This window comes from Cebus imitator, unplaced genomic scaffold (assembly GCF_001604975.1).
Source record: "Cebus imitator isolate Cc_AM_T3 unplaced genomic scaffold, Cebus_imitator-1.0 Scaffold309, whole genome shotgun sequence".
NCBI lineage: Eukaryota > Metazoa > Chordata > Mammalia > Primates > Cebidae > Cebus > Cebus imitator.
This window is the reverse complement of record NW_016107624.1, coordinates 2,490,524-2,505,376: the sequence shown is the minus strand read 5'-3', so window position 1 is coordinate 2,505,376 and position 14,853 is coordinate 2,490,524. Positions and strand designations below refer to the sequence as shown.

At 42.2% G+C, this 14,853-nt stretch overlaps 1 protein-coding gene across 3 annotated transcripts in view; it reads right to left on the bottom strand.

The window, feature by feature from the left end:
* The window catches only part of MRRF (mitochondrial ribosome recycling factor), a 63,556-nt gene that overhangs the window by 7,524 nt on the left and 41,179 nt on the right, over window positions 1-14,853 (bottom strand). For all 3 annotated transcript variants that reach the window (XM_037729528.1, XM_017503346.2, XM_037729529.1), the window contains one exon: window positions 2,663-2,822. In XM_037729528.1, coding sequence (XP_037585456.1) covers window positions 2,663-2,822 — 160 coding nt within the window. The remainder of the gene's footprint in view (window positions 1-2,662; window positions 2,823-14,853) is intronic.

The following is a 14,853-nucleotide window of genomic DNA, read 5'->3' as shown; positions in this document are numbered from 1 at the left end:
GAGGGAGGGAGGGAGGGAGGGAAAGAAAGGAAAGAAAGGAAGAAAGAAAGAAAGAAAGAAAGAAAGAAAATCTAATCTGAAGAAGATGGAGAAAAGCCAGTGCTAATGACTAAAGGCTTCCAGCAAAGTCTTTGTCAAGAGGGTTTTATGAAGAATGCTTGCTATCTGATCACTCTTCTGTTTCAAGTAGCTATGGACTCTGGTCCCTGAGGCAGATGTCCTGGCTTGCTGAATGAGGAGTGTCTGGCAGGCCCTGGAGGTCCACAGGCTTACCACCAAGAAGCAACGACAAGGCAAAGCAGCAAAGAAATCCCCTGGGACAAAGACAAGGAGCTGGCACAGCTGGAGCCAGGTCCCAGACTATTAATGAGGCCTGGTAAGTGCTCAGGAAAGGCCCACATAATCTCTGAACCTCCTCTTTTAGCTGATATAGGGAAAGGAGGGCAGAGAGATGGCAAGAGGGGAGCTTTGAGGGTTTGGGTGTCAGGTACACTAATGGTGCTTTCTAGCATACCGAGGAAACCATTCGAGTTAGAAATTACCGATCTTTTTTACAGAAAACAGACTCCAAAGAGTCGAGCAACTTTCCCAAGGTCACAGGACATCAAGTGCAGAATAATCTTTTTCTAAGTCTAGTGTCATGACACGGCTACACTATAAGGCTTCTAGGTCATTATCTTCTACATGTGCTTTTGCAGAATTATCTGAGAGCTTTTAAAAACTATATATGCCAACTGGGCACACTTGGGAGACTGAGACAGGAGGATTGCTTGAGCCCAGAAGTTCAAGACCAGCCTAAGCAACATAGTGAGACCCCATCTCAAGAAAAATAAATTAATTAAATAAAATAAAGTAAAATAAAAATATACGTTCCCAGGCAGAGCTACTGTATCGGAAAATGCAGGAGCAGGGACCAGGAACCCACCTAAAACTCCCCCCCAGGTGATTGTTGTGGCAGTCCTACAACCAACATTTTCACTACTGGTGGTGAAGGAGAAGGGGAGAAGCTAGTCAATTTATGGACTTCTCCAGGGGTCCCCATAAGGTTTCTTCTTGCTTCCCTATCCAGCCCACACACCTGTTCCATCTCCCTAAAATAATGCTTTATTGTGAATGAGGAGGTTTTAAGGCCTAAAAAACTCTTTATATTACATTGAACATTACTAATTCTATCTCCTACATACTGGCAAATTCTTCTTTCCACAGGTGCCACTCAGGTTCAGGCTACCATCACTTCCTGGTTGGATTTCTGCAACAGCTTCCCGGGTCTCCCTGCCTCCAGTCTTGCCCCCTACAATCTGTGGCCCACTGGGCCACCACAGTCATCTTTCATAAACATAGATGTGCTCTCTGACCGTCTAAAAAAATCTTTTAAGCGTGTCACTGTATGAGAATCACCTGAGAATCATTTAAAATGCAGATTCCTAGATTCTATCCCAGATTCACTGACTCAATCTCTCGAAACGGGGCCCCAGATACCTGATTTTTACGCCACCTAAGTGATTTTTATAAGGTACTAAGCTACCTACTGTGGTAGGTTAGATGTTGTTCAGCAAATATTCACTTCTTTCCCCAGACCTTCATAAGTACATATATTTCCCTGTACCAAAGATATTGGGCTCGGTCCATGTGACTGGCTTTGGCCAATCAAATGTGATAAGGGCAGGTGTTTAAAATGTACTTGAGTGGTTGGGCTTATGATCTTGGCATCTGCTGTTACCATGAAAAGAGGCCCTAGGAAACCTGTTGGCTCCGGAAGACTGAGAGATATATAAAGCAGATTTGAACCCAATCCAAGATCTGGAGCGAAACCCACGGAGCCCAGCCTAGAATAGCTACGCCCCAGCTGGCCCATGGAAATGAGAACAAGAAATAAAGCTTTGATATTGCCAGTCACTGAATTTTGGGGTAGTTATGTACCATCATTGTGGCCATAAATGACTAATATAGAGGCATAGCCAATGTGGGAATGTCCGTACATGTTAACATTCAAACTCCTAAACCTGGTGTACGAGACCTTCCTTCTATGATCTAGCCACTCTGCTTTCTTTATTCATTCCCTAGTCTTATCCTACATTCAAGCCCCAATGATCTAACTGAATATTGTTTTTATATTACCATACCTTTGTACATATGGTTATACCTTTCCCCCTTGTCTCTTACTATTTCACTCCAGTAGCTTAAGACTTATTCAAGTGCCACTACTCAGCACATTGAGAACATTAAGTGCTCACTTCTCAGCAACCAGAAAACCAGACAGGAGAGCACTAGTGTAGAGGCTCTGAAATCAGTCTTCCTGAGTTTGGCTCCTATTTCTAGCACTTACCAGCAGTGTGACTTTGGGCAAGTTATTTAACTTATATCAGCCTCAGTTTCCTCACCACCTACCTCATAGTTTTGTAGTGATGAGGATAAATGAAGTAACATAAAGTGTTCAGCACAGCACAGAACCTGGCACACTATACAAAGTCAAGAGTGTCTTATCCTCCTCTATGGATCCCTCTGCATCTGGCATTAGGCTAGGCCCAGGACACTCAGTCAATGTTGACAATGTGAGTGAAAGATCAGAGGTATTCTGTTTTAATGGTCCTCACCTCAAACATGAACAAATGATTCCTTGCGTTGAATACACAGACACTACTACATCTGTTGGCAACAGTACCTGTTTCTCTATTAGCCTAATGGTGTCCTCCGAGACTGTATCCTTTGACTTCTTCAGCTTGTTCATTGCATTGGTGCGAACCTTCCGTAAAGAGTCTTTGGCCTTGTTGGTGTTCTGTTTGGCCAGTTTCACCAGCATTTCTCTGTGCTCTCTGGTTACTCTGATAAAAGACAAAAAACATTCAACAAAATCATTTTATACATTAACTGCTGGCCAAGAATTTCACATCACTCTGTCAATCAGTTCAGCAGTTTGTAACTTTCCTCTCTGTGGGCTAAATTCCTGGAATTTCCAGAAAGTGGAAAGGGCATGTATAAAGGCTTTAAGCTGCCTAACCATGGGCAAACTGGGTTTGACTTTGTATATGGTATCAAACTTCCCAGGGAGAGAACTGGGATTCAAATCCTGATCTTTCTGGCCTGTATTCTTGCCGCTACTCTGGTAAACTATTTCGAGTAAATCATGCACTGCTGCCATTACTCTGCTTCCAGGCAGAAAGCTCGTCAAAGACAGTAATATGAAGCTTGGGACTGAAAAGGACAAAACCACCAAAAGCCCATGTTTGATTTAAGGAATTGGCTGGAGCACTGATAACAAAGAAAGGAGTGACAAGAAAAGAGGCTGGGAAGCCATACCACAGAGAGTGTTGTAAGATCACAAATCATGTTTTACAGATGAAGGAAATGAGGTCCAAAGAAGTTTGGTATCTTAAACAAAGTCAAGCCCAGTTATACTCAAGCGGGCCTGTCACAAAAGCCAAAGGTCTTAGTATGACAACATTGCTCTGCTGCCGTGGGTACTGAAATGGACATGCTTATGCTTCCACAGTTCTTGCTGAGGAAGGACAATCCTAAATTCTGGTACATGTTCAGTGTGGAAGAGTGTGGAAGAGCTGTTAAAGATTTAGTAGTGGGCCGGGCGCGGTGGCTCACGCCTGTAATCCCAGCACTCTGGGAGGCCGAGGCGGGTGGATCACAAGGTCAAGAGATCGAGACCATCCTGGTCAACATGGTGAAACCCCGTCTATACTAAAAATACAAAAAATCAGCTGGGCATGGTGGCACGTGCCTGTAATCCCAGCTACTCAGGAGGCTGAGGCAGGAGAATTGCCTGAACCCAGGAGGCGGAGGCTGCGGTGAGCCGGGATCGCGCCATTGCACTCCAGCCTGGGTAATGAGAGCGAAACTCCGTCTAAAAAAAAAAAAAAAAAAAAAAAAAAAAAAGATTTAGTAGCATCAGCTGGGCATGGTGGCTCACACCTGTTATCCCAGCACTTTGGGAGGCTGAGGTGGGTGGAGCACCTGAGGTCAGGAGCTTGAGACCAGCCTGACCAACATGGAGAAACCTTCTCTACTAAAAATACAAAATTAGCCGGGAGTGGTGGCACATGCCTGTAATCCCAGCTACTCAGGAGGCTGAGGCAGGAGAATCACTTGAACCTTGGAGGCATAGGTTGCAGTGAGCCAAGATAGCGCCATTGCACTCCAACTTGGGCAACAAGAGTGAAACTCTGTTTCAAAAAAAGATTTAGTAGCATTTATCTGATATTTTCTCTGCTGAGAAAAAAAGAATTTTGAGAAAGAATAAGCTCTGAAGTGAACAGTTACATTTATGTAAATCCTTTTGAATTCAGCTATTTGAAGGTATTCTCAAAATAACAATGAGTTTAATTACTACTATTATTAAACCCTCTATGCCACGTGAGTACTTTAAGTGTGTTACTTCATTGATCCACACAACTCGTCAAATGAGGAAACAGGTTCACAGATGTTAAGTGACTTGTCCATGAGCTTGAGTGAGAGAACTGGGATTCAAATCCCGATATTTCTGGCCTGTATTCTTGCCGCTACTCTTGTAATCTATTTCAAGTAAATCATGCACTGCTGCCATTACTCTGCTTCCAGGCAGAAAGCTCTTCAAAGTAAGTAATATGAAGCTTGGGACTGAAAAGGACAAAACCACCATGTCAGGAGTTTAGGGATTTGAATCAGATCTTGTTACTTTTATGGTTTTTAATTCATTGAACAAAAATCATGCTGACATGTTTAGGTCTCTTTTTTGTTCTGCCAAAGCATATGTCAGTATAAGGAAGGAACAGGAAAATTAAAACTTGATCCACTGATTCAAAAAACTTAATCCTGCTGAAATACTAAGAGGGGCAGAAAATAAATGAATCTAAGTCTTTAAGAAACCTCATAAACTTCTCCAGAAAAAATGTACTGAAGTATTTCAATCTTGTATTTTCATTTTAAATTTTAAATAAGTATCCCACTGTTTAGAACATGATTCATAAAGAAAAAATTTATCTTATCAATTTTTCACTACACTGTTATATTTTAAATGGAAGAAAAGCATACATTTAAAAAATATAAAATGAGACAAAAAATCTTAAGAATTAATGGTTACATAAAGAAAACAAAATCATAAGACATGTAATTTGGCCTTAATAAAACGTATTATTTTGTATTTATTAATGCAAATGTGACATTACCATACTATTAACAACAGACAGTGTCCAATCATTGATACTGTCAAAAATATTTCCATTTCAGGATGCAGAGGCAATAATCAAAAAGATACTAGAAGGACATGGAGGAGTGCCGTGAGGAGGGGGGAAGGGAGGGAGGAAGACAAACCATACTGGGCACAGGGAGGGCTGAGAGGAAGAAGGGCATGTGTGTGCTGGTTCTGGGTAATGAGCTGAAAAGCATCTAAAATATAAGATCAGAAGCAGTTAGGATGATGGCAAGGCATTGGTTTGAAGTCAGACAGACTAGGTTCATACCTGTATCTATTGCTCAGAAATTGACTATCCTTAGCCAAATTACTTAATCTCTGTGAGCCTCAGTTTCCTTACCTCTAAAATGAAGATTAAAAAAGGCACCTTACAGGAGGATTAAGAGAAGCAGACACAACAGATGTAAAGTACCAATAAAGAGAGCAGCATATATAGTAGCCTTGAATAAATGATAGTTTATGAATGCTTTAATCAAACATGTTTAATTACTTCCTCATGAAATAATGAGAGCACATCTGTTTTAGAAAAGAAACATATTTTATTATGGAAATATTTTCATTCTTTTCCAAACCAGTGATTAATACATCTGATCATCTCTACCTTGCATTCCTGGGGTTCTGTGAGTATACAGCAGAGTGTGTACTCCAGGCTTCAGGATTCTGAACTCAGCTGGTCAGTTCTGAGCACCCACTTTAAGTAGGTGTAATTTCACTCATCGAGCACTGGCTGAGCCTCCTACGCTCTGTGCCAGATCTTGGGCCAGGCCGAGGAGCTCCAGAGGAGGCAGGCCTGGCTCAACTTTTCCAGAGGCTCAGACTAATGGCGGAGACAAACTCATCAGCCACTATTTAGAAAAAGGATGACTGCCACTAGGTCGGAAGGATGGATCTATTGTGGGAGGAGCACGCAGAAAACATAACACTTCTATCTTGAGATTCGGAAACTGCCTTAGGGATGCACAGTAACTTGTTAGCTGCAGAAGAAAGCCAAGTGCGATTTGGGAAGCACGGTGGGAGATGTAGTGGAGGGAGAGCATGAAGCTGAAAAGGGTACATCCCAGTCAAATATATTCTACAGGCCTGGAGTTTTCAAATTCTTCTTTAGCCACAAACCCCTGGCTTCAAAGAAAACTGAGGCAGAGGCCCCATTTGTAAAACAGATAAAAAGCGACTACTTCAGTTGATGAAGAAGAGGGGGTGGGCTCTATCCCAGGCTACAAAACTCAGCTCCATCGCCACTTCTGGGCCTGCCACTTACAGGCTGAGTGACCTTAAATAAGTTGTTTAAACTCTCTGAGCCTTGCTCTTCTCATTTGGAAATAGAAATCAAAAACAAACAAGTGAAACAGAACCGCCCTTTCAGAGTTATTGTTGAGACTTAGATGAGGTAATACATGGAAAGCATCCAGTACAAAGCCTGATAGAGAATAAACACTCAGGAAATGTAAGCTGTCTCTGCTGTTGTTGTTGGTTACATTTTTGGGAGCCCTGAAGCATCTTCAAATAAGGAAGACTCTATTCATGAACGTTTTAATTAACAAAGAAATGACAGAGCAAAGATCTATGCTCTGGCAAGATGACTTTTTGAGATCTCACTAGTAATTTAACATCTCACAGACATTTTAAAATCCAAATGCTCTCAGCATGTAGCCCTGAAATTTTCTCTTTTCAGTATTCATTCATTCAATCAATCTATACCTTAATTCAACAACTATTTACTAAGCACCTACTATAAGTTAGACATTATGACAGAAAAAAGGGAGATAGCATTAAATACAGTTTACCATCTGGCAAGGAAGGAAGTCATTATATAAACACATGCAAATTAATGAATAAATTACAGTTGTAATATGCACCATAAAGATATATAGAGTTCTATAAAAATAATTAATGGAGCAAAGGAGTCTGACCAACCTTTCTTTGTGGGACCCCAGGAACTAAATGTGGAGATATTGAGGCTAAGTGATATTAACTTGCATAAGAGTTGGGGGGATAGTGGAAGATCATTCTCACCAGAGGGAATGGCATGTGTAAAGAATATAGCTCTTATAGGATGAAAAAAGGTGACAGTATAGAAAGAAGAGGGCAAAGACTAGCCCAAAAGAGAAGGCTGGAGAGGCTGGCAGGAGCAGGGCTTTGCAAGCCCTTCAATGTCATAGTGAGTCTTAGTAGATCCACTGACAGCTGAATAAACAAATATGGTATATACGTATACTATTATTCAGTCTTAAAAAGAAATGAGAATGTGATATGTGCTATCACATGGATGAACCTTAGCATAAAAAACATTTAGCATAAAAAACATTATGCTAAGTGAAATATGCCAGACGCATGGAGACACATATTGTATGACTCCACTTACATGAGGCTCTTATAAGTTGTCAAATTCCTAGAGACAGAAAGTAGAATATGGTTACCAGGGGCTGGGGGAAGACGGAAGTGGGGAGTTGTTTAATAGGTATAGAGCTTTGCAGGATGAAGAGCATTCTAGAGATTGCTCATACAACAATGTGAATATACTTAATGCCACTGAACTGTACACTTAAAAAATGACTAAAACACAAGCCTGGACAACTCACCCCATCTCTACAACACACAATAAAATTAGCCAGGCCTCATGGTATGTGCCTGTAGTTTCAGCTACTTGGGAGGCTGAAGTGAAAGGATCATTTGAGCCCAGGAGTCTAAAGGCTGCAGTAAGCCATGATTATGCCACTGCACTTTAGCCTGGGGGAGACAGCATGACCCCATTTTTTTTTTTTTGAGATGAAGTCTTGCTCTGTCACCCAGGCTTGAATGCAGTGGTGCCATCTCAGCTCATTGCAACCCTCACCACCTGGGTTCAAGGGAGTCTACTGCCTCAGCCTCCTGAGTAGCTGGGATTACAGTCGCAAGCCACCATGCCTGGCTAATTTTTGTATCTTCAGTAGTGATGGAGTTTCGCCATGTTGGTCAGGCTGGTCATGAACTCCTGATCTCAAGTGATCCGCCTGCCTTGGCCTCCCAAAGTGCTGGGATTACAGGTGTGAGCCATCATGCCTGGCCTGACCCCCCCCCACAAAAAAAAAAAAGACTAAAATAGTATCTTTTAAAAATATGTATTTTACATTAAAATAAGAAAAAACTTGTTCAGATTTGTAGTTTGTGTAGACAGCAATATACGAACCAGATCCAAATACATGGCAAAAGTCTGACCAGGAGCCTCTAGGTAGGTAGACGGGGAGCTCAGGACCCACCCTGTTGCAGTTTCTTGGCTGGGTGAGGATGCCTTTTCTACTAGGGTCAGAGAGCCTCTAGCATAAGGCAATGGTTTTGGCTGAGCTGGCAGGGTCATACTTTGTTTGTACAAGCTCCGCCAGGCAGACCTTCCAGTAACATCCTGGATGGGGGCCTTCCTGAGAAATTCCTTAAGCATGTTTCTATGAACAATAAGCAGAGGACATGCCCCACTGCTAACTCACACAACAGAGACTCCCACTGACTGAAATGATACTTCCTATTATTTCAATGATAATGCGACACATGTACAAAGCTATACACCAGGTGTGTATCAGAGGAAGCAATGCTCAGCTCAGTTAATGACAGCAAAGAAGTTGTAATGCAACAGACACTCAACTTCAGAAGGCTTTTTGGACACTTAAAGGGAGCGTTAAAATGTAAAAAGGACACGGTTTAGGGCCAAGCTGAAATCCCAGCTCTGCCACTTGTTAGCTTCAGAACTTTGAGCATGCTATTGAACCTCTCCAAACTCAGTTTTCTCCTATATAAAATGGGAGTAAGAATATTACAAAGAAGGTGGAAGCGAGGATTAAAAGAAATAATGGGAGGTAAGTACCTGGCGTGCTTTCAGTATGTATTCACTAAGAGCTCAACAAAGGATGGCTGAGTTATTACTCTTACTACAGAATCTCCAGGACTTGGAGAGAATACGATTTGAGTGGTGAGAGAGAAAATGGTCACAAAGGATTTCACCACTTGGAGCTTATGTAACGGAGTGGATAGGGAGCAGAGAGAAACAGAACGGGAACAGAGGAGAGCAGTAGGCAATGGGGAAAGTGAGGAACATGAATTCTGCTCTAGCAGCTGTGGGGAGCAGGTTAAGGGAGAAGGAGGCTGCACTTTCAAGGAAGGGCATATCAAAATACATTCCTGCCACTGCCACTGACAGAAACCTTGCCACCTCCTCCCCGGGCTTCTGGGACTCCCCCCTTACAGCAGCACGGGCCTGCAATCAGCAGCACCACGTGCCCTGCTTCACTGTTTGCTGGTGGGCGCTGCCCCATTCCTTGGGGCTGCCAGTCCTGAAGGAAATTTTTTGTTTGTGTAGTCCAGCCATATTTCCTATGCTTCTAGGGACACCACCCTTGCCTCATCCTACTGGCCTATCTTACATGCATTAATGCCTCATAAAGACATCAGATCTTCTGTAGGTGTCCCAAGGAAATCAGACATTTTGGAAGGACTTCTAACACCAGTAGTAATTTTAGTTCTCTCTGTGGACACAACTGGCTGCTTGCTTCAAAGGACTATTCTGTGACTGATGCCTGGTTAAACCAAACATACCATCCTGAAATACAGCCCAGCCTGATGGAATGAGAAAGGAGGTTGAAGTCAGTGGTCACAGCTCCACATTCCCAGCTGAGTGTCTTAAGTCACTTGTCTTCTCCTTCCCTATAGCCGACAGACAGATGGAAACCCAAGTTTTGGGGTAAGTAGACATAACTCTTTCCTTAGCTCCATCATACATGTGAAAAAGCACATGTTTGGTGGTCCAAGCCAACCTGATTTTCAATTTCAGCTCTGCCACTTACAAGTTGAGTACCTGTGGAACTTAATTTTTCCTCTTTGAATGCAAGGTTGTCAGGTGAAGCACTTAAGAGAATAATCTCTGAAGCCAGACTGTTGGGGCTTGAGGTCCAGATCTATCATATTTTAGCTTTGTGGCCCTGGGGAAATTATTTTACGTCTGTCTCAGTTTTATCATCTGTCAAATGTGAACAATACAATTTACTTAATTGTTCCCCTCTGTTCCCATTCAGTCCCTCTTACAACAATTTAATTATTGTGAGGATTAAACAAGTTAGTAAGTGTGCTGGGGTACATGGGATGTACTCAGTAAGCATTACCTGCTATTTCCTCAACTGTCAAGGGCGGGGGCGGGGGTAGGGGAGGCCATAGAGGGTTTTTCCACAGTGTTATGAACAAATGAGAGAAGATGGCTAAAGAACTTTGCATATATAGGCAATAAACTATTTTAAACTATCAGTAACATCATTAATAAAAGTAATTGTGATATTTCCTACTGGGGGAGAACACAGCACAGTGGCTACAAGCCCAGGCTCTGGAGAAAGATTGCCTCTTGTTTCACTTATTAGCTGTGTGACAGTGGGCACAAAAAATCCCATACCTCTGTGACTTAGTTACTTCATTTGTAAGATAGAGATAACATACTGACCTCAAAAGGTTTTTATGAATATATTAGCTAATACATAAATGGCATCTGGAACAGCAGTTGGCACAATGTTCCAGAAACAATGATTACATTATTGCATACTTACTACATGCTAGGCTCTGTTTGAGGGCCTAGGAATACAGAAATGAACAAAATTGACAAAGCTCTTCCTCTTTCCTCTCAAAGCACTCACATTCTAGTGAAAGAGAGACACAGTAAACAAGTAGATAAAACGACACATAGCGTATGAAGAAAATAAAGCAAGAGGAGATAAGAGACCATATAAATAAGGCCCGCTTATATTTGCCCAGTCATCTGACCCCAGTGTCATCTGCTCCCCTTCAATACTAATAATAATGGTAACTACCTGTTGCAGAGCCATTTCCATGTGTCAAGCTCTGAGCTGATGCACTCTCCATGCATTATTAGCTCAGTAAATCTTCATAACATTCCTATGGCATTAGTGGTTTTATTACCTGAATTTTACAGATTAGAAAATGGACAGCCTGGGTAACATGACAAGACCCTATCTCTACAAAAATTTTGGGTTCTTTTTGTTTTTTTGAGATGGAGTCTCACTTTGTCTCCCAGGCTGGAGTGCAGTGGCATGATCTCGGCTCATTGCAACCTCTGCCTCCCAGGTTCAGGTGATTCTCCTGCCTCGGCCTCCTGAGTAGCTGAGACAACAGGCACATGCCATCACACCAGGCTAATTTTTGTATTTTTAATACAGACGAGGTTTTGCAGTGTTGGCCAGACTACTCTTGAACTCCTGACCTCTGGTGATCCATCTGCCTCAGCATCCCAAAGTGCTGGGATTACAGGCTTGAGTCACAGTGCCCACCTATGAAAATTTTTTTTTAAATTAGCTGGGCATGGTGGGGCATGCCTGTATTCCCAGCTGCTTGTAAGGCTGCGGCCAGAAGATCCTTGAGCCCAGGAATTCAAGGTGGCAGTGAGCTATGATCACACCACCACACCCCAGCCTGGGTAACAAAACAAGACTTTGTCTGGGAAAAAAAAAAAAAAAAAAAAAAAAACTGGGGAAGTGAGGGTTTAGATGGATCAAGTAACCTGCCCAAGGTCACACAAGTTCCTGGCAGACATGGGATTTAAGCCCCATATAGCCTGACTCCTGAATTCCAGGGCTTCTGCTACATTTCCTCCCTTGTTGGTGCTAGACAAATCTAGCAACTATTCTTGCCAGTGGTGGTAATAATTGTACTACTCTTACATTAATACTGGCTTAGATATATAATTCATGTTACTCCCCTACACATCCAAGAGCAGTAGGGAGAAAGAAGAGAGGGAATTTATGGAGAAATGCAATGGAATAGTGATCTGATCTATGGTAGTCACTGCTAGGTATCATAAACAGGTGCATGACACAAGGCGTAGAGGAGAGGAGGGGCAGGGACAAGAAGAGCCTGTCCTTTTGTGTGCAATTTTTGAATAAGTGTTGGTGGCAACTGTCTCTTCAGCCCATCCTCCAGTCTCAATTCTTGACTGAACGTCCTTGTGTGTTTCAGTCGGTACATCAGCACGGGGAAGGAGCCCCATTCCACACACTTGGGACCTGCAATAGCAAGACGCACTAAAAAGCCACAGGCCAGGTGGGAAGCAACATTGAACAAAAGATGGGTGTCCAAAAACTGCATGAAGGCTTACCCAGGCCTGGAAAGTAGAAAAAAACAATGTACTGGAACAAACCAGGGAAAACACAGCAATGGCAAGCAGGCAGTGGGAATAAAAGGGCTAAAAAAGCAGCTGCAGTTGCTCAAATGCAGTCTGTGGCTGCCCCAGCCTAAGTCAGGTCATCAGGCATTTACTTTTGAGGGTTTTTTCCAAGATCCCTAAAGGCGGTGTGCGTGTGTGTGAGTGAAAAGGGTCGTGTGTGTGTGTGTGTGTGTGTGTGTGTGAAAAATCCCTAAAGGGCGTGTGTGTGTGTGCGTGTCTGCATGTGAAAATTCCTAGGGTTTTTTCCAAGACCCCTAATGTGTGTATGTGTGTGAGTGAAAAGGGTCTTACCAGTTTTCCTGGAGTGTGCAAACTACAGACACTACTCTGTAACAAGATAGCTAGTATAGGCAGGCCACAGGACTGAAAGGAAGTAGATTTCATGTCGGCAGCCCAAGGAACAAATGTGATAACATGGCAAGAGCCCCAGCTTTGGAAACAGACAGATTCAAGTTTGAATAACAGCTCCTTCACTTACTAATCTGTGACCATGAGCAAGTTGCTTAAACTTTCGGATCCCTAGTTTCCTCATCTGTATTAAATCTATCTCAAAAGGGCACTTCTAGGCAGCCAAAAGAATAATGTGATCACCATGAAAATATGCACACAACTTTCAGAGGCTGAGGCGAGGACTGCTTGAGCCCAGGAGCTCAAGAGCAGCCTGGGCAACACTGTGGGTCCTCATTTCTACAAAAAATTTAAAAGTCAGCCAGGCTTGGTGGCTTGTGCCTGTAGTCCCAGCTACTCAGGAGGCTGAGTGGGAGGGTCGCTTGAGCCCAGGGGGTCAGGGGTGCAGTGATTGTGCCACTGTACTCTAGTCTGAGTGACAAAGTTTCAAAAAAATAAAATTTAAAAGTACCTAAGATATTAAGTAAAAGGGGTAAAAAAAGCAAGCTGTGGTACTGTAGACATTTCACCCACTTATGTAAACTAAATATATACATATATATATATATATATATATATATTTATTTATTTAGGTTTGCATATTTATCTTTTGAAATCTGGAAGGATATACTAAAAATGGTTACTTCTGGGAAGAACAATTAGGGAACAATAAATGAACTTTTCTTTATATTTCTACAGATTTGAATTTTTGTGATAAATGTATGCTATTTTTGCAATTACAAAAAAAGAAAGCCATATAGCTGATAAAAGTCTAATATCCAGAATATATAAGGAAATCTTATAACACAAGAACAAACAACCCAATTAAAAAATGGGCAAAGGGAACAGACATTTTTCTAAAGACGATATACAAATGGCCAGTAAGCACATGAAAAGATGCTCAGCACCATCGGTCATCAGGAAAATGCAAATCAAAGCCATAAGATACCATTCCACACTCTCTACAATGATAGTCATAAAAAGTGTAGGTAAAGGAATGGAGAAACTGAAACCCTCATATACTGCTGGTGGGAATGTAAAATGTGCAGTCCTTGTGGAAAAGTCTGGAAGTTCCTCAAAAAGTTAAACATAGAGTTACCATATGACCCAGCAATTAACTGGCAATAAACCACTCCTAGGTTTATATCCAAGATAATTAAAAGTATGTTCACATAAAAACTTGTACGATAACGCTGATGGCAGCGGTATTCATTTAACAGCCCCAAAGTAGAAAAAACCCAAATGTCCATCAACTGAGGAATTGATATATAAAATGTGGTAAAGCCATATAATAGAATATTATTTGGCAAATGAAATACTGACACAGGCTACAGTGTGGAAGAACTTTGAAAACATTATGCAAACAGAAAGACGCCAGTCACAAAAGACCACATATTGTGTGACTCCATTTACAGAGAATGCTCAGAACTGGAAAACCCACAAAGATAGAAAAGTGGATTAGTAGTAGCCTAGAGCAATCCCTAGGGGAAGGTTCTGTGGGGAAAGTAAGGAGTGACTCCTAGTGGGCAGTGTCTTCTTGGGATGATGATGAAAATTTCCTAAAATTGATTGTGGTTATAACTGGTTGCATACCTCTATAAATAAATAGTACTAAAAACCACTGAGCTGTACACTTTCAATGGATGAATTATATTTCAATGAAGGTGGCAAAACGCCATAGGCCCATCTAGTTCCCATCACTGAACAATACTTGTATCCTAGGTAGAAAGCTTGATGACAAGCAGCACGCCTCATGGCAGTAGAGACAGACAATACTACCCCATGAGAGTTATAATAATCTCCATGCAGGTCAGGCGTGATCTCATGCCTGTAATCCCAGCACTTTGGGATGCTGAGGCGGGTGGATCACATGAGGCCAGGAGTTCAAGAGCAGCCTGAGCAACATGGCGAAACCCCATCTCTACTAAACACACACACACACACAAATTAGCAGGTTGTGGTGGTGCATGTCTGTAGTATCAGCTACTCAGGAGGCTAAGGCAGGAGAATCGCTTGAACTTAGGAGGTGGAGTTTGCAGTGAGCCAAGATCATGCCACTGCACTCCAGCCTGGGCAACAGAGAGAGACAGACTGTGTC